The 23,235-nt window shown below is 27.2% G+C and overlaps 4 protein-coding genes across 6 annotated transcripts; all 4 read right to left on the bottom strand.

Moving 5' to 3' along the window:
* Positions 1-76: 76 nt before the first annotated feature.
* LOC146872358 (cytochrome P450 4C1-like) lies at positions 77-6,107 on the bottom strand. Of its 2 annotated transcripts, none has more exons than XM_085662961.1 (7): positions 3,679-3,815; positions 3,068-3,134; positions 2,857-2,970; positions 2,330-2,567; positions 1,803-2,175; positions 270-365; positions 77-115 (listed from the first exon to the last, which is right to left on the bottom strand). In XM_085662961.1, the coding sequence occupies exons 3-5, from the start codon at positions 2,887-2,889 to the stop codon at positions 1,835-1,837; spliced, it is 612 nt and encodes a 203-aa protein (XP_085519087.1). In that variant the 5' UTR covers positions 2,890-2,970; positions 3,068-3,134; positions 3,679-3,815; the 3' UTR covers positions 77-115; positions 270-365; positions 1,803-1,834. The 2 variants fall into 2 exon arrangements, with proteins under 2 accessions (XP_085519087.1, XP_085519086.1); XM_085662960.1 differs by lacking the exons at positions 77-115; positions 270-365; positions 1,803-2,175; positions 3,679-3,815 and adding exons at positions 4,550-4,747; positions 4,931-5,021; positions 5,218-5,327; positions 5,615-6,107 and having other exon boundaries at positions 2,547-2,567.
* A 616-nt stretch (positions 6,108-6,723) lies between these two features.
* On the bottom strand, positions 6,724-10,750 carry LOC146872357 (cytochrome P450 4C1-like). The gene is made up of 10 exons (XM_085662950.1): positions 10,549-10,750; positions 10,156-10,265; positions 9,873-9,963; positions 9,505-9,702; positions 8,990-9,059; positions 8,697-8,822; positions 8,218-8,309; positions 8,008-8,120; positions 7,481-7,718; positions 6,724-7,326 (listed from the first exon to the last, which is right to left on the bottom strand). Exons 1-10 carry the CDS (start codon positions 10,709-10,711, stop codon positions 6,986-6,988), a joined length of 1,542 nt encoding a protein of 513 aa, XP_085519076.1. The 5' UTR covers positions 10,712-10,750; the 3' UTR covers positions 6,724-6,985.
* Positions 10,751-10,943: 193 nt separating this feature from the next.
* On the bottom strand, positions 10,944-16,676 carry LOC146872356 (cytochrome P450 4C1-like). Of its 2 annotated transcripts, XM_085662952.1 has the most exons (10): positions 15,639-16,676; positions 15,229-15,338; positions 14,946-15,036; positions 14,561-14,758; positions 14,048-14,117; positions 13,760-13,886; positions 13,095-13,161; positions 12,885-12,997; positions 12,359-12,596; positions 10,945-12,177 (listed from the first exon to the last, which is right to left on the bottom strand). In XM_085662952.1, the coding sequence occupies exons 1-10, from the start codon at positions 15,799-15,801 to the stop codon at positions 11,837-11,839; spliced, it is 1,518 nt and encodes a 505-aa protein (XP_085519078.1). In that variant the 5' UTR covers positions 15,802-16,676; the 3' UTR covers positions 10,945-11,836. The 2 variants fall into 2 exon arrangements, with proteins under 2 accessions (XP_085519079.1, XP_085519078.1); XM_085662953.1 differs by lacking the exons at positions 14,946-15,036; positions 15,229-15,338 and having other exon boundaries at positions 10,944-12,177.
* Positions 16,677-17,675: 999 nt separating this feature from the next.
* On the bottom strand, positions 17,676-21,846 carry LOC118447356 (cytochrome P450 4C1-like). Its single transcript, XM_085662951.1, has 11 exons — positions 21,630-21,846; positions 21,234-21,343; positions 20,960-21,050; positions 20,587-20,784; positions 20,084-20,153; positions 19,778-19,904; positions 19,185-19,251; positions 18,975-19,087; positions 18,444-18,681; positions 17,917-18,289; positions 17,676-17,837 (listed from the first exon to the last, which is right to left on the bottom strand). The coding sequence occupies exons 1-10, from the start codon at positions 21,790-21,792 to the stop codon at positions 17,949-17,951; spliced, it is 1,518 nt and encodes a 505-aa protein (XP_085519077.1). The 5' UTR covers positions 21,793-21,846; the 3' UTR covers positions 17,676-17,837; positions 17,917-17,948.
* Between the last annotated feature and the right edge of the window lie 1,389 nt (positions 21,847-23,235).

Raw genomic sequence — 23,235 nt, 5'->3', positions numbered from 1 at the left:
TGTATACGATCGATCAAAATTTCGCTCTTTTCCAGCATTACTGACATGTAATTGACGAGTATAGAAAAATGAAATGCTGGGTTAATCAATTTCCTGTCGTGGTGCCACTTGGAACCTGAAAACGATGAATTATTATGTATTATTTGTTTATTTTATTATATACGTATAGGAAAAGATGTATTGCGCTTCATTGACAAAAAAAAGGAATATATATGTATACATATGTTTATTATACATGTATATATGTATTTATGTGTGTATAGACTTACCAGTTGATGTTATAAGACCATCTCCTATCCAATGCTTAAAGCATTCGTAAGTAGTTGCTTTGGTTATATTCGTAGTACCTCTGAGAATGACCTGCGCTTGAATGAAAGAAAAAAGGAAGAAAATAAGCAGAATGAAATATCCTATCACATCTTCACAAATTTTATGTGTATAACTAAGTACATGTATTACGTACGTATATAGTATTATATATACAAAATCGATAAAAAAGAAAAGTTTACTTTCTTTTGATAATTTGCTGAAATTGATTGCGCTACCGAGGAATGACGAATCACCAGGTATCTTATTAATCGTCTTACGAAAAACATAAAATTTATACAACTTCGACAAAAGATTAATAAGTATAACTCTTAATAGAGCAATTAGAATATTCGTCAAAACCATTTTGTAATGTATTTGACTTATATATTAAAAATAATAATCGTCTTGTGGTTTTGCGCCGTTTGAAAGAGAAAATAGAGCCCATATGTTTTTTTATAGTCAAAAAGCTCTTACTGTACAAACATTAAAATTTTATGAACGATTGTTAGTTCGGTTACGATAGCAGTTACTATTAATAATCTTAAATATGCTTAATTCGTATTTTCCACCCTTACTCCTACCATATTCGGTGATAACAAATAATCAGCGAGGTCACGTTATACCAATTACTATTATATTATCCTATATTTTAAGACAAAATTTCGAAATATTTTTATCTTTTCCTACTTTTGTTTTTACTACACAATCCAGCAACGATGACGAATCTACAAACTGCATATAATTTTCTTATCGTGCAAATATAAATATCGTTGATATAACATAATTTGTAAGAAAAAATAAATAAATAAAAGAAAACAAAACTCTCTCTCTCTCTGTATGTCTCTTTTGTCTATTTTTATTTCACCTATAATTAAAACATACTTGAAATATAAATGTTCTATGACCGCTGCAACTATACATTAGAATAACGACAGTTCAGCAGAAAGGAAGAAGTAAAAAAAAAGCAACGAAATACAAAAGTAGGAAAGGAAAGGGAAAGGAAAGAAATAAGCGTTAATAAAACCAACTATAATTATTATAGCATTTCGGATAACTTGCACGAATGAAAGCATAGAAATAAATGAAGTTCCTTATCCGAACTATTTAACAAAAGACCATTAGGTTTCTGCAAGAAGAAGCCCGAATATACGTCATGGTTTTTACTCTTGTTCTGTCTGTTTTTCTTATAAAATACATATATATTGTAATATATATATTTGAAATGATTTATTTTTAAAAAGGAAGATCACTATTACTCACCGATAATGTTATTATTCTGTAACAATTAACAACTTATACGATTCAATTATAAAGATATATTTAAAATAAAGAATCTCCCCTATCAAATTTAAATTCTTTTTCTATTTTATTTCATAAACCATTTTCAATACGGAAAATTTGTAATTTGTAAAAACAGAAAGTGATTCGTTGAATTTAATTTATAAACCGTAATTCAAGAAATATGAATTTTATCGAAAGAAAAAGAAACTAACCCTATTTCTCTCGCTCTCTTTCTGTGGACTTCTCATTCCCTCGGTATAAAGCGTAAATATACATCATCAAATGGTCTTAAAACGACAAAATGACATATTTTGATATCCTTTCGTAAAATCGAAGATTTGATCATCCATTTTTTCAACAATATAGCTATAAACAATTTATGTTCTAGATTCGCGAATTTCTGCCCGATACAATTTCTTGGTCCGGCGCTAAACGGTATATATGAATAAGGATGTCTATTTTGCGTTTCATACGTTAAAAACCTGTCCGGACCAAATTTTTCTGGATTCGGCCAAATTTCGGGATCGTGATGCAAACCATGAACATGAATTGACAAATCTGTATTTTTCGGAATGGCGTATTTACCTGGAAAAATGAAAATAAGAAACAAATGATTATATATATATGTTGATAAAATGTTTAATATATGTTATGTTAGAAGTATACATAATATAAATATATATGTATATACATTTTATTTTCAAATGACGAATACAAAATCCTATATATATTTACTTACCTATCGTTATTTCCTCTGTTATTTGTCGTGAATAGACAGGTACTATTTCATAGAGCCTTAAAGTTTCTTTGCATACTCTGTCCAAATATTTCAGTTGGGAAATTGTATTCATCGAAATTGGACCGTCCATATCATCGAATGCAACCATCGATTCCTCGTAAACCTTATCTTGTATTTCAGGCTCGGTTGCCAAACATAACAATGTCCAAAAAATAAGGGTAGCACTAGTATCGTGTCCCTAATCACGTTATTAATGTTATAATTAGTTAAACAGCGGATTATAGATAATGTGACTAGATATTTTTAAATGTTAATGTCAAAGAATAAAAATATTAAAAATTCGATTTGCAAAGAATTGAAGTTAAAATTCTTATGTCATCTAATATTTTATATTTCCTAATAATGTTTGATCGTAGAAAAAATGTATAAATTCTTCATGATTAAGTATAAATGAAATTATTCCTCTTTGATGGAGTTTAAATCGGTTCATCTATTTCTTTTTCTGCTATTTCTCTTTTTTTACTTACGACAAACATTATTGTAGCTACTTGTTCAACCATATCCTCTTCCGAGAACTTATTAGAATTATTTTCTTTGATATCTAACAAGATATCTATGAAGGATTTCCTTTTTTTTTCAACCTGAAAAATCAACATTTTTAAAGTTGATCATACAAGTGTGTCGATGGATGAAATTTGAAAAAAGGTAGCTTTTTGATAAAAATAAATAATTAATTACCTAATTCGTCATACTCGCTCTTGTCTTGGCATTTCCTCCGACGAGCTTCTTTTTTCATCTTTATCACCTGTAATATAAAACATGTAAAGATACTATTTGACAATATTGATTTGTCTGTAATTAATATTAATTAACGATATATATTCGAAAAGAGAAAGAGTTAGTGTATATATTAATAATAGGATTAGCATTGAAAATAAAATATTTATATTTAAAATAATTGCTTAATTAATATAAACAAGCCTAAATCTTCCGACTAAATCACATTTCGGTTGTATTTCGTAACCCTTTAGATTTTTATAAATATTTATCAACTATTTAAGTTTTCGACAAATTATTACATTTAGAAATATTTTTACTAAATTTTCAATAATTTTCGTATCAATCGTTGTAATACCGACCGCTTATACCACGTATAAACATTTTATTATAAATACTAGACGTTTATTTTATTAATAATATGCATATTAGTATAGATAATATATATATATATATATATATATATATATATATATATATATATATATATGTACCTATATACACATAAAAATCCATATTAATCCACTATTATCACGATGAAATATTAGTAAATAAAGAAGAAATTTATTTACATATATATATTTGTATATTGATGTGAAAATAGAAAACAAGATATAACTATTGTTCTACATCTCTATTAAAACGATGTATTTTCTTGATCGACGAATAAAATTGTTTCCCTTCAGCAGTCAATGCAAATATCGAATCGAGTTTTAACCAAGGACGAAAATTACGATAAAATATAGCATTCCCCGCTCTGAAATACGTGTGGAAAATGGATAAATAGATAAATAAATTAAGTAAACATATATATAGAAATAAATAAATAAATAAATAAATAAATAAATCAATAAATAAATAAAATTTCCAAACAATCATTCATTACTTTTAAAATAATAAGTTTAATATCATAGCACTCTCATACTTGTGTACGTAATCGGGGTAGACAGTAATTTTATTATCCTGCGCATGTATGTTAACGCCCATTGCGGTTTCTGATAAAAAAGAATAAAAAAGAAAATTGATAAAGATGTACCAGTCGATGAAAAATAAGACAGTTTATTTTCACAACAAAAAAAAGGAAGGCGCTTTTGCAGAACCGTGTTAAACAGTCACGTACAATTTCGACAGTTTAAGAAAAGTATAATCTTATGATCTTTTATTTTTTTTCTGTTTATAACATGTAATCAATTTTATTAATATATAAAAAAGATATTTTAGTAATATTATTGAAGGATAACAAAAAAAGATATTATTTTGAAAAAGATAGATATGTATTTTAACTTTTTAAATGTATGCTGCCTTCTTGTAGAAAATCAACATTTGTTAATCGCACACATATATATGTGTGTGTGTGTCTTTAGAAAATTCTACAGCAATTTTTTCATCAGTGTTTCATCTTTGATGGATATTACGTGTTATAAGACATTTGAATGAATTTACCGCATATAACATCCAATGCAAAATCAATAAGCAATGGATAAATATTAACTGCATTTTTTCCAATATTTTGCCCCAATTCTTTCTCTATACGATCGATCAAAATTTCGCTCTTTTCCAGCATTACTAACATGTAATTATCGAGTATAGAAAAATGAAATGCTGGGTTAATCAATTTCCTGTCGTGGTGCCACTTGGAACCTGAAAACGATGAATTATTATGTATTATTTGTTTATTTTATTATATACGTATAGGAAAAGATGTATTGCGCTTCATTGACAAAAAAAAAAATACATATGTATACATATGTTTATTGTACATATATATATTATACATGTATATATTATACATGTATATATGTATGTGTATGTGTATAGACTTACCAGTCGAGGTTATAAGACCATCCCCTAACCAAGGCTTAAAGCTATCGTAAGTAGTTGCTTTGGAAATATTCGTACTATTTCTGAGAATGACCTGCGCAAGAATGAAAAAAAAAGGAAGATAACAAACAGAATAAAAAATCATATCAGTTCTTTTAGATCAATAATAATAATAATAATAATAATAATAATAATAATACATTATAATATCAATATGGATGTAAGTTTATTTCTCAATCATACGGCATCCATCGATATTTTCTAGGGCATACTTTCATATATATACGTACCTCTACATACTCAGGCTTGTAAATATATACTAGTGCTTTATATCCCATCCATAATTTATAAATCCCTTCTTTATATCGAACTGTGTATTCACAGAAGACTTTATGATATTCTAAAAAAGAAAAATTAAAAAAAATTTCGGTTCAATTACACTTGTGTTTCTTATACTTTTTTTTTTCTTTCTTCTACATAAAATTAATTACATTATTTAAACGATCGTCACAGTATGTGAAATCGATGAACGATGATTATATTTATTTACGTAATACCGAGTTACAAACATATGTATGACTGTATATGTATATATATATATATAAATTTTATATGTATATCTAAGTACATGTACTACGTACGTATATAGTATTATACATAGAAAATCGATAAAAAAGAAAAGTTTACCTTCTTTTGATAATTTGCTGAAATTGATTACGCTACTGAGGAATGACGAATCACCAGGTATCTTATTAATAGTATTCGGAAAAACATAAAATTTATACAACTTCGACAATAGATTAATAAGTATAACTATTAATAGAGCAATTAGAATATTCGTCAATACCATTTTGTAATGTACTTTGACTTATATATTAAAAATAATAATCGTCTTGTGGTTTTGCGCTGTTTGAAAGAGAAAATAGAGCCCATATGTTTTTTTATAGTCAAAAAGCTCTTACTGTACAAACATTAAAATTTTATGGATGATTGTTAGTTCGGTAACGATAGCAGTTACTATTAATAATCTTAAATACGCTAAATTCGAATTTTCCTCCCTTACTCCTAGCATATTCGGTGATAACAAATATTCGGCGAGGTCACGTGATATCTATTACTATTCTGCTACCCTATATTTTAAGACAAAATTTCGAAATACTTTTATCTTTCTCCTTTTTACTATACACTTCTGCAACGATGACGATATCTACAAACTGCATATAATTTTCTTATCATGCAAATATAAATATCGTTGATATAACATAATTTGTAAGAAAAAAATAAATAAATAAAAGAAAACAAAACTCTCTCTCTCTCTCTCTCTCTCTCGCTCTCTCTCTCTCTCTCTCTCTCTCTCTCTCTCTCTCTGTCTGTCTCTTTTGTCTATTTCTATTTCACCTATAATTAAAACACACTTGAAATATAAATGTTCTATGTCCGTTGCAACTACACATTAGAATAAAGACAGTTCACCAGAAAGGAAGAAGTAAAAAAAATGCAACGAAATTCAAAAGTAGGAAAGGAAAGAGAAAGGAAAGAAATAAACGTTAAAACCATCTATAATTAGTATAGCATTTCGGATAACTTGCACGAATGAAGCATAGAAATAAATGAAGTTCCTTAGCCGATCTATTTAACAAGAGACCATTAGGTTTCTGCAAGAAGAAGCACGGATATTTGTCATGGTTTTTACTCTTGCTCTGTCTGTTTTTCTTATAAAATATATATATATTGTAATATATATATTTGATATTATTTATTTTTAAAAAGGAAGATCACTATTACTCACCGATAAAGAATGTTATTATTCCGCAACAATTAACAACTTAAACAACTCAATTATAAAGATATATTTAAAATAAAGAATACCCCCTATCAAATGTAAGTTCTTTTTCTATTCTATTTCATAAACCATTTTCAATGCGGAAAATTCGTAATTCGTAGAAACAGAAAGTGATTCGTTGAATTTAATTTATAAACGGTAATTCAAGAAATATGAATTTTATCGAAAGAAAAACAAACTAACTCTCTTTCTCTCGCTCTCTTTCTGTGGACTTCTCATACCCTCGGTATAAAGCGTAAATATACATCATCACATGGTCGTAAAACGACAGAATGACATATTTTGATATCCTTTTGTAAAATCGAAGATTTGACCATCCATTTTTTCAACAATATTGCTATAACCAATTTATGTTCTAGATTTGCGTATTTCTGTCCGATACAATTTCTTAGTCCGGCGCTAAACGGTATATATGAATAAGGATGTCTATTTTGCGTCTTATTGGTCAAAAACCTGTCCGGATCAAATTTTTCTGGATCCGGCCAAATTTTGGGATCGTGATGCAATCCATGAACATGAATTGACAATTCTGTATTCTTCGGTATTGCGTATTTACCTGGAAAAATGAAAATAAGAAACAAAGGATTATATATTTATATATATATACATATATATATATATATATATATATATATATATAATATAAATATATATTTATATACATTTTACTTTTAAATGACGATTACGACTTTCTGTACATATTTACTTACCCATCGTTATTTCCTCTGTTATTTGTCGTGAAAAGACTGGTATTACTGGATAGAGCCTTAATGTTTCTTTGCACACTCTGTCTAAATATTTCAATTGGGAAATTGTATTCAGTGTAATTGGACCGTCCAAATCGTCGAATACAACCTTCAGTTCCTCGTAAACCTTATCTTGTATTTCAGGCTCGGTTGCCAAACATAACAATGTCCAAAAAATAGCGGTAGCACTAGAATCATGACCCTAATCACGTTATTAATGTTATAATTAGATAAAGAGCGGATTATAGATAATGTGACTAAATATTTTTAAATGTTAATGTCAAAGAATAAAAATATTAAAAATTCGATTTGCAAAGAATTGAAGTTAAAATTCTTATGTCATCTAATATTTTATATTTCCTAATAATGTTTGATCGTAGAAAAAATGTATAAATTCTTCATGATTAAGTATAAATGAAATTATTCCTCTTTGATGGAGTTTAAATCGGTTCATCTATTTCTTTTTCCGCTATTTCTCTTTTTTTACTTACGGCAAACATTATTGTAGCTACTTGTTCAACCATATCCTCTTCCGAGAACTGATTAGAATGACTTTCGTTTATATCTAATAAGATATCTATGAAGGATTTCCTTTTTTTTCTACCTGAAACATCAATATTTTTACAGTTCATCATACATGTGTGTCGAAGGATGAAAGTGAAAAAAAGGTAGTTATTTGATAAAAATAAGTAATTAATTACCAAATTCGTCAAAATCGCTCTCGTCTTGGCATTTCTCTCGACGAGCCTCCTTTTTCTTCTTTATCACCTGTAATATAAAACAGGTAACGATACTATTTGAAAATATTGATTTGTCTGTAATTAATATTAATTAACGATATATATTCGAAAAGAAAAAGAATCAGTGTATATATTAATACTTGGATTAGCATTAAAAATAAAATACTTATATTTAATATAAATGCTTAACGAATATCAATAAGTGTAAAGGTGACGACTATATACATATATATATATATATATATATATATATATATATATAAATACATATAAATATACATATATACATATAAAATAAATATATATACATATATACATATAAAAATCTATATTAATCCACTATCATCACGATGAAATTTTAGTAGATGTAGAGGAAATTTATATACAGATATACATATGTTAATGTGAAATTAGAAAACAAGATATAACTATTGTTCTACCTCTCCATTAAAAGACGTAATTCCTTGATCGACGAATAAAATTGCTTCCCTTCGGCTGTCAATGCAAATATCGAATCTAGTTTAAACCAAGGACGTAAATAACGATACAATACAGCATTCACCCCTCTGAAATAAGTGGGGAAAATGGATAAAGAGATAATTAAATTAAATAAATATATAAATAGAAAGAAATAAATAAGAAAATAAATAAATAAATAAATGAATAAATAAAATTTCTAAACAATTATTCTTTAAGTTAATGTAATGAGTTTTATATCATAATAATCTCATACTTTTGTATGTAATCGGGGTAGCCAGTAATTGTATTATCCTGCGCATGTATGTTAACGCCCATTGCGGTTTCTGATAAAATAGGATAAAAAAGAAAATAGATAAAGATGAAACAGTCGACAAAAAATGAGACATTTTGTTTTCACGAAAGAAATGAAGTCGCTTTTACAGAAACGTGTTATCCAGTTACGTACAATTTGTTCGGGTTAAAAAAAGTCATTTTTTATGATCTCTTTTTCTTTTTCTTTCTATAACATGTAATCAATTTTATTAATATATAAAATAGATATCTTAGTAATATTATTGAAGGATAACAAAAAAGAATATTATTTTGAAAAAGATCAATTTCGTTTTTAACTTATTATATGTATGCTGCTTTCTTGTGGAAAACCAACACTTGTTAATCGCACACATATATATGTATGTGTGTGTCTTTAGAAAATTCTACGGCAATTTTTTCATCAGTGTTTCATCTTTGATGGATATTAAGTGTTATAAGACATTTGAATGAATTTACCGCATATAACATCCAATGCAAAATCAATAAGCAATGGATAAATATTAACTGCATTTTTTCCAATATTTTGCCCCAATTCTTTCTCTATACGATCGATCAAAATTTCGCTCTTTTCCAGCATTACTAACATGTAATTATCGAGTATAGAAAAATGAAATGCTGGGTTAATCAATTTCCTGTCGTGGTGCCATTTAGAACCTGAAAACGATGAATTATTATGTATTATTTGTTTATTTTATTATATACGTATAGGGAAAGATGTATTGCGCTTCATTGACAAAAAAAAAGTAATACATATGTATTCATATGCTTATTGTACATGTATATATTATACATGTATATATGTAGGGGTATGTGTATAGACTTACCAGTCGAGGTTATAAGACCATCGCCTAACCAAGGCTTAAAGCTATCGTAAGTAGTTGCTTTGGAAATATTCGTACTATTTCTGAGAATGACCTGCGCAAGAATGAAAAAAAAAGGAAGATAACAAACAGAATAAAAAATCATATCAGTTCTTTTAGATCAATAATAATAATAATAATAATAACAATAATACATTATAATATCAATATGCATGTAAGTGTTTATTTCTCAATCTTATGGCACCCATCGAGATATTCTAAAACATACTTTCATATAAATACTTACCTCTACATATTCAGGCTTGTAAATGTATACTACTGCTTCATATCCCTTCCATAATTTATAAATCCCTTCTTTATATCGAACTGTGTATTCACAGAAGGCTTTATGATATTCTAAAAAAAAAAAATTAAAAAAAATTTCTGTTCAATTACACTTGTGTTTCTTATAATTTTTTTTTTCTTTCTTCTACATAAAATTAATTACATTATTTAAACGATCGTCACAGAATGTGAAATCGACGATCGATGATTATATTTATTCACGTAATATCGAGTTACAAATATATGTATGACTGTATATGTATATATATATAAATTTTATGTGTATATCTAAGTACATGTACTACGTACGTATATAGTATTATATATACAAAATCGATAAAAAAGAAAAGTTTACCTTCTTTTGATAATTTGCTGAAATTGATTACAGTACCGAGGAATGACGAATCGCCAGGTATTTTATTAATCGTCTTACGAAAAACATAAAATTCATACAACTTCGACAAAACTTTAATAAATATAACTGTTGACAGAGCAATTAGAAAAATAGTCAATCCCATTTCATAATGTTATTTGACTTATATGTTAAAAATACTAATCTTCTTGTGGTTTTGCGCCGTTTGAAAGAGAAAGTAGAGCTCATATGTTCTTTTATAGTCAAAAAGTTTTTATTGTACAAACATTAAAATTTTATGGACTATAGTTACTTCGGTTACGATAGCAGTTACTATTAATAATCTTAAATACGCTTAATTCGTATTTTCCTCCCTTACTCCTACCATATTCGGCTATAAAAAATATTCGTTGAGGTCAGGTGATACCTATTACTATATTACCCTATATTTTAAGACAAAATTTCGAAATATTTTTATTTTTTTCTACTTTTGTTTTTACTACACAATTCAGCAACGATGACGAATCTACAAGCTGCATATAATTTTCTTATCATGCAAATATAAATGTCTATCTATCTATCTATCTCTCTCTCTCTCTCTCTCTCTCTTTTGTCAAATTTTATTTCACCTATAATTAAAACATACTTGAAATAAAAATGTTCTATGACCGCTGCAACTATACATTAGAATAACGACAGTTCACCAGAAAGGAAGAAGTAAAAAAAATGCAACGAAATTCAAAAGTAGGAAAGGAAAGGGAAAGGAAAGAAATAAGCGTTAATAAAACCAACTATAATTATTATAGCATTTCGGATAACTTGCACGAATGAAAGCATAGAAATAAATGAAGTTCCTTATCCGAACTATTTAACAAAAGACCATTAGGTTTCTGCAAGAAGAAGCCCGAATATACGTCATGGTTTTTACTCTTGTTCTGTCTGTTTTTCTTATAAAATACATATATATTGTAATATATATATTTGATATTATTTATTTTTAAAAAGGAAGATCACTATTACTCACCGATAAAGAATGTTATTATTCCGCAACAATTAAAAACTTATACAACTCAATTATAAAGATATATTTAAAATAAAGAATACCCCCTATCAAATGTAAGTTCTTTTTCTATTCTATTTCATAAACCATTTTCAATGCGGAAAATTCGTAATTCGTAGAAACTGAAATTAATTTGATGAATTTAATTTATAAACGGTAATTCAAGATATATGAATTTTATCGAAAGAAAAAGAAACAAACTCTTTCTTTCGCTCTCTGTTTTTGGTCTTTTCATTTTCTCGGTATAAATTGTAAATATACATCATCCAATGGTCGGAAAACGACAGATTGAAACCCTTTGATATCCTTTCGTAGAAATGCAGATTCGACCATCCATTTTCTCAACAATATAGCTATAACCAATTTATGTTGTATATTCGCGAATTTCTGTCCAATACAATTTCTTATTCCGCCGCTAAACGGTAAATATGAGTAAGGATGTCTACATTGCGTTTCATCGGTCAAAAATCTGTCCGGATCAAATTTTTCCGGATTCGGCCAAATTTCGGGATTGTGATGCAAACCATGAACATGAATTGACAATGTTGTGTTCTTCGGAATTACGTATTTCCCTGAAAAAAAAAGAACAAATGATTATATATATATATATATATATATATATATATATTCATAAATATATGTCGATAAAATGTTTAACGTATCCTATACTAAAAGTATATTTAATATAAATATATATGAATATACATTTTATTTTTAAATAACGAAGACAAATTTCTATACATATTTACTTACCTATCGTTATTTCTTCTGTTATTTGTCGTGAAAATTCAGGTATTACTGGATAGAGCCTTAAAGTTTCCTTGCACACTCTGTCCAAATATTTCAATTGGGAAATTGTATTCATCGTAATTGGACCGTCCAAATCGTCGAATACAACCTTCAGTTCCTCGTAAACCTTATCTTGAATTTCAGGCTCGGTTGCCAAACATAACAATGTCCAAAAAATAGCGGTAGAACTAGCATCGTGACCCTAATCACGTTATGAATGTTATAATATCATTAAAGAGCGGATTATAGATTCTGTGCCTAAATATTTTAATATATCAATTTTAATGAATAAAAGAAATAAAAAATTCGATTTGCAAAGAATTGAAATTTAACTTCTTATGCAATCTAATATTTTTTTTTTTTTAATAATATATCTTCGTAGAAAAGACGTATAAGTTCTTCATGATTACGTAAAAATGAAATTATTCCTCTTCGATCGAGTTTAAATCGATTCATCGAATTCCTTTTCGATTTATTTTTTTTCACTTACAGCGAGCATTATTGTAGCTACATGTTCATTCATATCCTTTTCCGAAAACTGATTAGAATGATTTTCGTTTATATCTAATAAGATATCTATGAAGGATTTCCTTTTTTTTCTACCTGAAACATCAACATTTTTACAGTTGATCATACACGTGTGTCGAAGAATGAAAGTGGAAAAAAGGTAGCTATTTGATAAAAATAAATAATTAATTACCTAATTCGTCAAACTCGTTCTCGTCTTGGCATTTCTCCCGACGAACTTCTTTTTTCATCTTTATCACCTGTAATATAAAACATGTAAAGATACTATTTGACAATATTGATTTGACTGTAATTAATATTAATTAACGATGTATATTCGAAAAGAAAAAGAATCAGTGCATATATTAATACTTGGATTAGCATTAAAAATAAAATTCTTATATTTAATATATATGGTTAATGAATATAAATAAGTGTAAAGGTCACGACTAAATCACGTTTGCGTTGTATCTAGTAGCTCCTTAGATTATTATAAATATTTGTAACCTATTTAAGATATTGACAAAATATTACATTTAGAAATATTTTCACGAAATTATCAGTAACTTCCTTATCAATCGTTGTAATACCGTTCGCTTATATTACTTATTGACATTTTATTATAAATGCTAGACGTTTTTTTTTATTAATGATAATTATCATATTAGTATTGTAAATATATATATATATATATATATATATATATATATAAATATACATATATACATATATACATATAGAAATCTATATTAATGCATTATCATTATGATGAAATATTGGTAGATGTAGAAGAAATTTATATACATACATACATATATTGATGTGAAAATAGAAAACAAGTTATAACTATTGTCTTACCTCTCTATTAAAACGGTGTAATTCCTTGATCGACGAATAAAATTGCTTCCCTTCGGCTGTCAGTGCAAATATCGAATCGAATTTTAACCAAGGACGTATATGACGATGCAATACAGCATTCGTCGCCCTGAAATACGTGGGGAAAAAAGGATAAATAGATAAATAAATTAAGTAAACATATATAGAGAAATAAATAAATAAATAAATAAATCAATAAATAAATAAAATTTCTAAACAATCATTCTTTACGTTTAACATAAATATTTTTATATCATAACACTCTCATACTTGTTTACGTAATCGGAGTAGCCAGTAATTGTATTATCCTGCGCATGTATGTTAACGCCCATTGCGGTTTCTGATAAAAAAGAATAAAAAAGAAAATAGATAAAGATAAAACAATCGATAAAAAATAGGAGAGTTTGTTTTCACGAAAGAAAGGAAGTCGCTTTTGCAGAACCGTGTTATCCAATTATTTACAATTTGATCGGATTAAAAAAAGTCATTTTTTATGATCTCTTTTTCTTTTTCTTTCTTTGACATGTAATCAATTTTATTAATATATAAAAAAGATATTTTAGTAATATTATTGAAGGATAACAAAAAAAAATTTTATTTTGAAAAAGATCAATTTCTTTTTTAACTTCTTAAGTGTATTTTGCCTTTTTGTGGAAAATCAACATTTTTTAAACGCACACGTATGTATGTGTATGTGTCACGAGAACATTGTATAGCACTTTTTTCATCAGAGGTTTATCTCTGATGTATATTGCGTGTTATAGGACATTTGAGTGAACTTACCGCATATGACATCCAACGAATAATCAGCAATCAATGGATAAATATTGACTGTATTTTTTCCAATATTTTTCCCCATTTCTTTCTCTATACGATCGATCAAAATTTCGCTCTTTTCCAGCATTACTATCATGAAATCTTCGAGCATAGAAAAATGAAATGCCGGGATAATCAATTTCCTGTCGTGGTGCCATTTAGAACCTGAAAACGATGAATTCTTATGTATTATTTGTTTATTTTATTATATACGTATAGGAAAATATGAATTGCCCTTCATTGACAAGAAAAAAGAAATACATAAATATATATATATATATATATATATATATATATATATATATATGTAAAATATACATGTATATATGTATATATATGTGTATAGACTTACCAGACGAGGTTAGAAGTCCATTTCCTAACCAAGGCTTAAAAGTATTGTAAGTACTTGATTTCTTTAGATTCGTAATACTATTGAGGATGACCTGCGCACGAAGGAAGAAGGAAATGAAAAAAGGAAAAAAATAAACAGAATGAAATACCCTATCAATTCTTCAACATCGGTGATAAAAAGGATAATAATACATTTTTATATCAACATGGATATAAATGTTTATTTCTCGAACTTATGGCACTCATCGTGATTTTTTAGAACATACTTTCATATATCTATGTACCTCTACATATTCAGGCTTGTAAATGTATACTACTGCTTCATATCCCTTCCATAATTTATAAATCCCTTCTTTATACCGAACTGTGTATTGACAGAAGGCTTTATGATATTCTAAAAAATAAAAATGAAAAAAAATTTTGGTTCATTTCTATTTGAGACTATTTTTTTTTCTTTTCTTCCTTCTTCATAAAATTCAGTATATTATTTAAACGATCGTCACAGTGTCTGAACTCGTTGATCGATCATTATATTAATTTACGTAATACCGAGTTACATATTTATGTATAATTGTACATGTATATATATACATATAAATTGTATGTGTATATCTATGTACATGTATTACATAATTACATGTATTACATGTACATAATTTTACACATACAAAATCGATAAAAAAAATAAGTTTACCGTCTTTAGATAATCTGTTGAAATTGATTACGTTACTGAAGAAGGATGCATCACCAGGTATTTTATTAATCGTCTTACGAAAAACATAAAATTTATACAATTCCGACAAAACATCAATAAGTATAATAATTAACAGAGTAAATAGAATAATCTTCAATATCATTTTATAAACTTATTTGACTTATATGTTAAAGATACTAATCGTCCTGTGGTTTTGCGCCGATGGAAAGAGAAAGTAGAGCTCATATGTTCTTTTATAGTCAAAAAGTTCTTATTGTACAAACATTAAAATTTTATGGACGATTGTTAGTTCGATTACGATAGCAGTTACTATTAATAATCTTAAATACGCTTAATTCGTATTTTCCTCCTTTACTCCTACTATATTCGGCTATAAAAAATATTCGGCGAGGTCACGTGATATCTATTACTATTATGTTACCCTATATTTTAAGACAATATTTCGAAATACTTTTATCTTTTTCCACTTCACTTTTTACTACACACTTCTGCAACGATAACGAATCTATAAACTGCATAAAATTTTCTTATCATGCAAATATAAATATCGTTGATATAACACAATTTGTAAAAAAAAAATAAATAAAAGAAAAAAACTCTCTCTCTCTCTCTCTCTCCCTCTCTTTCTCTCTATCTATCTATCTATATATCTATCTATCTATCTATCTATCTCTCTCTCTTTGTCTCTTTTGTCAATTTTTATTTCTCCTACAATTAGAATATACTCAAAATGTAAATGTCCTATGACCGTTGCAACTACACATTAGAATAACGACAGTTCACCAGAAAGGAAGAAGTAAAAAAATAGCAAAGAAATACAAAAGAAAGAAATGAAAGGGAAAGGAAAGAAATAAACGTTAAAACCAACTATAATTATTATACCATTTTAGATAACTTGCACGAATGAAAATATAGAAATAAATGAAGTTTCTTATCCGAACGACTTAATAGGAGACATTTAGGTTTTTGGTAGTTAAAACCCGAATATTCGTCAAGGTTTTTAGTCTTGTTCAGTTTGTTCTTCTTATAAAATATACATAATTTATGTGTAAAGGAGTAAGCAACATGATGAGGTTCGAACCAAGCTGGAGCATTAAGAATTCTATTTCCTATGAAAACCATTTTTTCGATATCTAACTATCCGACTATTGTTGCACTACGTATTCTTCAAAATCTCTCCTCTTATTATAGGTAGATCTTATTGACTTCAATTGTGTGCTACAAATGTTATCCTGCTTCGCGCTTCTCATGGATAGTTACTGAACTCTTATCCTTTTCTCCGTTACATTGACGCACTGAATCGATCCATTCATCCTTACTTTAACAGTAATAATAATAATAATAATAAAAATGGATATTATTATTTGCAGAATTCAGGATAATAACAACAATCTACATAATGTGCATTACAGATATGGATTCTGTACAGTGCGCGAACAATTTTTTAAGAATTAAATCGTTTATATCAAGAAAGATTACTTCCGTCGGATATTGACATGATTTAATCGAAATTTTATTAATGAGAGAAACAAGGAAAGTGTCTTTTATTCGTTAATTCTTGACCTGGAGTTGCGAAATGGAGGAACAGGTTGAAGTAGGAGAATGGCCAGGAAGGCTATTTTGGTTGATTGTGTAAATAATTTGTTGGATGATGTTATTAATAGCGAAAAAAGAAGCAAAAGTAAAAAATGAACAGATAAAATATATAGATAATAAAATAAATAGATAAATAAAACAATTAAAGCAGTGATGTTATTGAAATTGCATTGTCCATATTAAAAGCAATTACCGAATTTTAAATCATTTTAAAACTAATGATAATAAGTAAGCAATAATAGTATTAGTACAATTGATCGACTATCTGTATTAGATATCGTATGTAAATATATTCTACTATTTTTACAAATGAAATTTGTAACATTTTGTTATAATAAACAGATAAAGATACCATTATTTATTATTATAATATATATATATTTGATATGATTTATTTTTAAAAAAGAAGTTCACTATTACTTACTGATAAAGAATGTTGTTATTCCGTAACAATTAACAACTTATACAATTCAATTATAAAGATATATTTAAAATAAAGAATCTCACCTATCAAATGTAAGTTCTTTTTCTATTCTATTTCATAAACCATCTTCAATGCGGAGAATTCGTAATTCGTAGAAACTGAAATTAATTTGTTGAATTTAATTTATCAACGATAATACAAGAAATATGAATTTTATCGAAAAAAAAAGAAACTAACACTCTCTCTCTCTCGCTCTCTTTGTGTTCTTCTCATTTCCTTGGTATAAAACGTAAATATACGTCATTCAATGGTCGTAAAACGACAGTATGATACATTCTGATATCCTTTCGTAAAATCGAAGATTTGACCATCCATTTTCTCAACAATATTGCTATAATCAATTTATGTTCTAGATTCGCGAATTTCTGCCCGATACAATTTCTTGGTCCGGCGCTAAACGGTATATATGAATAAGGATGTCTATTTTGTGTTTCATACGTTAAAAACCTGTCCGGATCAAATTTTTCTGGATCCGGCCAAATTTCGGGATCGTGATGCAAACCATGAACATGAATTGTCAATTCTGTATTCTTCGGAATTACGTATTGACCTGAAAAAATCAAAAAAAGAAACAAATGATAATATACATATATATATAAAAAGTTTAACGTATGTTATGTTAAAAGTATATATATTATAAATATATATGTATAAACATTTATCTTTTAAATGATGAATACGAATTTCTATATATATTTACTTACCTATCGTTATTTCCTCAGTTATTTGTCGTGAAAATTCAGGAACTACTGCATAGAGTCTTAAAGATTCCTTGCACACTCTATCCAAATATTTCAATTGAGAAATTATATTTATCGTAATTGGACCGTCCAAATCGTCGAATACATCCTTCAGTTCTTCGTAAACCTTATCTTGAATTTCAGGCTCGGTTGCCAAACATAACAATGTCCAAAAAATAGCGCTAGCACTAGTATCGTGACCCTAATTACGTTATTAATGTTATAATATCATTAAGGAGCGGATTATCGATCCTGTGTCTAAATATTTGAATGTATTAATTTAAAGGAATTAAAGAATTAAAAAATTCGATTTGCAAAGAATTGGAATTTAAATTCTTATGCCATCTAATATTTTATATTTTCTAATAATATTTGTTCGTAGAAAAAATGTATAAATTCTTCATGATTAAGTATAAATGAAATTATTCCTCTTTGATGGAGTTTAAATCGGTTCATCTATTTCTTTTTCCACTTTTTCTCTATTTTTTTACTTACAGCAAACATTATTGTAGCTACTTGTTCATCCATATCCTCCTCCGACAACTGATTAGAATGATTTTCGTTTATATCTAATAAGATATCTACGAAGGCTTTTCTTTTTTTTCTACCTGAAAAATCAACATTTTTACAGTTGATCATACATGTGTGTCGATGGATGAAAGTGGAAAAAAGGTAGCTATTTGATAAAAATAAATAATTAATTACCTAATTCGTCAAATTCGCTCTCGTCTTGGCATTTCTCCCGACGAGCCTCCTTTTTCTTCTTTATCACCTGTAATATAAAACAGATAACGATAATATTGGAAAATATTGATTTGGCTGTATTTAATATGAATTAACGATATATATTCAAAAAGAAAAAAAATGACAGTTTATGTTAATTCTTGCAATTGGCATTGAAAATGAAATAATTATATTTAATATAAATGCTTAATAAATATAAATAAGCGTAAAGGTCACGACTAAATCACATTTGGGTTGTATCTCGTAGCTACTCAGATTATTATAAATATTTGTAAACTATTTAAAATATTGACAAACTATTACATTTACAAATATGTTTACTATATTATCAATAATTCTCGTATCAATCGTTATAATACTGATCGTTCATATCTCATATTAACATTTTATTATAAACGCTGGACGTTTATTTTATTAATAATAACAACATTAGTATTGTTTTATATATATACATATATATATATATATATATATATATATATATATATATATATATATATATATATACATATATTGATGTAAAAATAGAAAACAATATATAACTATTGTTCTACCTCTCTATTAAAACGATGTATTTCCTTGATCGACGAATAAAATTGTTTCCCTTCAGCAGTCAATGCAAATATCGAATTGAGTTTTAACCAAGGACGTAAATAACGATAGAATATAGAATTCGTCATTCTGAAATACGTGGGGAAAATGGATGAAAAGATAAATAAATTAAATAAATATATATATAGAAATTAAATAAATATATGTATAGAAATGAATAAGTAAATAAATCAATAAATAAATAAAATTTCCATACAATCATTTTTTATGTTTAACATAATTATTTTAATATCATAACACTATCATACTTGTGTATGTAACCGGAGTATCCAGTAAATGTATTATACTGCGCATGTATGTTAACGCCCATTGCGGTTTCTGATAAAAAAGAATAAATAAGAAAATTGATAAAGATGAACCAGTCGATAAAAAATAAGACAGTTTATTTTCACGAAAAAAATGGAAGGCGCTTTTGCAGAACCGTGTTAAACATTTCGTCGGTTTAAAAAAGTATAATTTTATGATCTCTTCTTCTTTTTCTGTTTATAACATGTAATCAATATTATTAATATATAAAAAAGATATTTTAGTAATATTATTGAAGGATAACAAAAAAAGATATTATTTTGAAAAAGATAGATATGTATTTTAACTTTTTAAATGTATGCTGCCTTCTTATGGAAAATCTACATTTTTTAATCGCACACATATATATGTGTGTGTGTGTCTTTAGAAAATTCTACAGCCATTTTTTATCAGTGTTTCATCTTTGATGGATATTACGTGTTATAAGACATTTGAATGAATTTACCGCATATAACATCCAATGTAAAAGCAGCAATCAATGGATAAATATTAACTGCATTTTTTCCAATATTTTTCTCCAATTCTTTCTCTATACGATCGATCAAAATTTCGCTCTTTTCCAGCATTACTATCATGTAATTATCGAGTACAGAAAAATGAAATGTTGGGGTAATCAATTTCCTGTCGTGGTGCCACTTAGAACCTGAAAACGATGAATTATTATGTATTATTTGTTTATTTTATTATAAACGTATAGGAAAAGATGTATTGCACTTCATTGACAAAAAAAAAAGAAATATATATGTATACGTATGTTTCTTATACCTGTATATATTACACATATATATATGTATATATATATATGTGTATAGACTTACCAGACGAAGTTATAAGACCATCCCCTAAACAAGGCTGTAAACTATCATAAGTAGTTGGTTTTTTTATATTTGCACTACTTCTGAGAATGACCTGCACACGAATAAAAAAAAAAGGAAGACAATTAACAGAATAAAATATCATATCAATTCTTTAACATCAATAATAATAATAATAATAATACATTTTAATATCAATATGGATATAAATGTATATTCCTCAATCTTATGGCACCAATCCTGATTTTTTAGAACATACTTTCATATATCTACGTACCTCTGCATATTCAGGCTTGTAAATGTATACCATTGGTTTATATCCCATCCATAATTTATAAATCCCTTCTTTATATCGAACTGTGTATTGACAAAAGGCTTTATGATATTCTAAAAAAGAAAAATTAAAAAAAATTTCGTTTCAATTACACTTGTGTTTCCAATACTTTTTTTTTCTTTCTTATACATAAAATTAATTACATTATTTAAACGATTGCCACAGAATGTGAATTCGATGATCGACCATTATATTTATTTACGTAATACCGAGTTATAAATATATATATGACTGTATATGTATATATATACATATAAATTGTATGTGTATATCTATGTACATGTATTACGTATGTACATAATTTTACTCATACAAAATCGATAAAAAAAATAAGTTTACCGTCTTTAGATAATCTGTTGAAATTGATTACGTTACTGAAGTAGGATGCATCACCAGGTATTTTATTAATCGTCTTACAAAAAACATAAAATTTATACAACTTCGACAAAACATCAATAAGTATAATAATTAACAAAGTAAATAGAATAAACTTCAATATCATTTTATAATCTTATTTGACTTATATGTTAAAGATACTAATCTTCTCGCGGTTTTGCGCTGTTTGAAAGAGAAAATAGAACTCGAATGTTCTTTTATAGTCAAAAAGCTCTTACCGTGCAAACATTAAAATTTTATGGACAATTGTTAGTTCGGTTACGATAACAGTTACTATTAATAAACTTAAATACGCTTAATTCGCATTTTCCTCCCTTACTCCTACCATATTCGGCTATAAAAAATATTCGGCGAGGTCACGTTATACCAATTACTATTATGTTACCCTATATTTTAAGACAAAATTTCGATTTTTCGATATTTATATCTTTTTCCACTTTACTTTTTACTACACAATTCAGCAACGATGACGAATCTGTAAACTGCATATAATTTTCTTACCATGCAAATATAGATATCGTTGATATAACACAATTTGTAAAAAAAAAATAAATAAAAGAAAACAAAACTCTCTCTCTCTCTCTCCTTCACACTCCCTCTCTCTCTCTCTATCTATCTATCTATCTATCTATCTATCTATCTATCTATGTATCTATCTCTCTCTGTCTCTTTTGTTAATTTTTATTTCTCCTGTAATTAAAACATACTCAAAATGTAAATGTTCTATGACCGTTACAACTACATATTAGAATGTAGTTGCAACGACAGTTCACCAGAAAGGAAGAAGTAAAAAAATAGCAACGAAATACAAAAGAAGGAAAGGAGAGGGAAAGGAAAGAAATAAACGTTAAAAAACCAACTATAATTATTATAGCATTTCGGATAACTTGCACGAATGAAAGCATAGAAATAAATGAAGTTTCTTATCCGAACGACTTAATAGGAGACATTTAGTTTTCTGGTAGTTAAAACCCGAATATTCGTCAAAGTTTTTAGTCTTGTTCAGTTTGTTCTTCTTATAAAATATACATAATTTATGTGTAAAGGAGTAAGCAACATGATGAGGTTCGAACCAAGCTAGAGCATTAAGAATCTTATTTCCTATGAAAACCATTTTTTCGATATCTAACTATCCGACTATTGTTGCACTACGTATTCTTCAAAATCTCTCCTCTTATTATAGGTAGATCTTATTGACTTCAATTGTGTGCTACAAATGTTATCCTGCTTCGCGCTTCTCATGGATAGTTACTGAACTCTTATCCTTTTCTCCGTTACATTGACGCACCGAATCGATCCATTCATCCTGACTTTAACAGTAATAATAATAATAATAATAAAAATGGATATTATTATTTGCAGAATTCAGGATAATAACAACAATCTACATAATGCACATTAAAGATATGGATTCTGCACAATGCGCGAACAATTTTTTAAGAATTAAATCGTTTATATCGAGAAAGATTACATCCATTGTATATTGACATAATTTAATCAAATTTTATTAATGAGAGAAACAAGGAAAATGTCTTTTATTCGTTAATTC

Source organism: Vespa mandarinia, chromosome 20, assembly GCF_050613455.1.
Source record: "Vespa mandarinia isolate Hongniang chromosome 20, ASM5061345v1, whole genome shotgun sequence".
Classification (NCBI taxonomy): Eukaryota; Metazoa; Arthropoda; class Insecta; order Hymenoptera; family Vespidae; genus Vespa; species Vespa mandarinia.
This window is presented reverse-complemented; position numbering and strand designations above follow the sequence as displayed.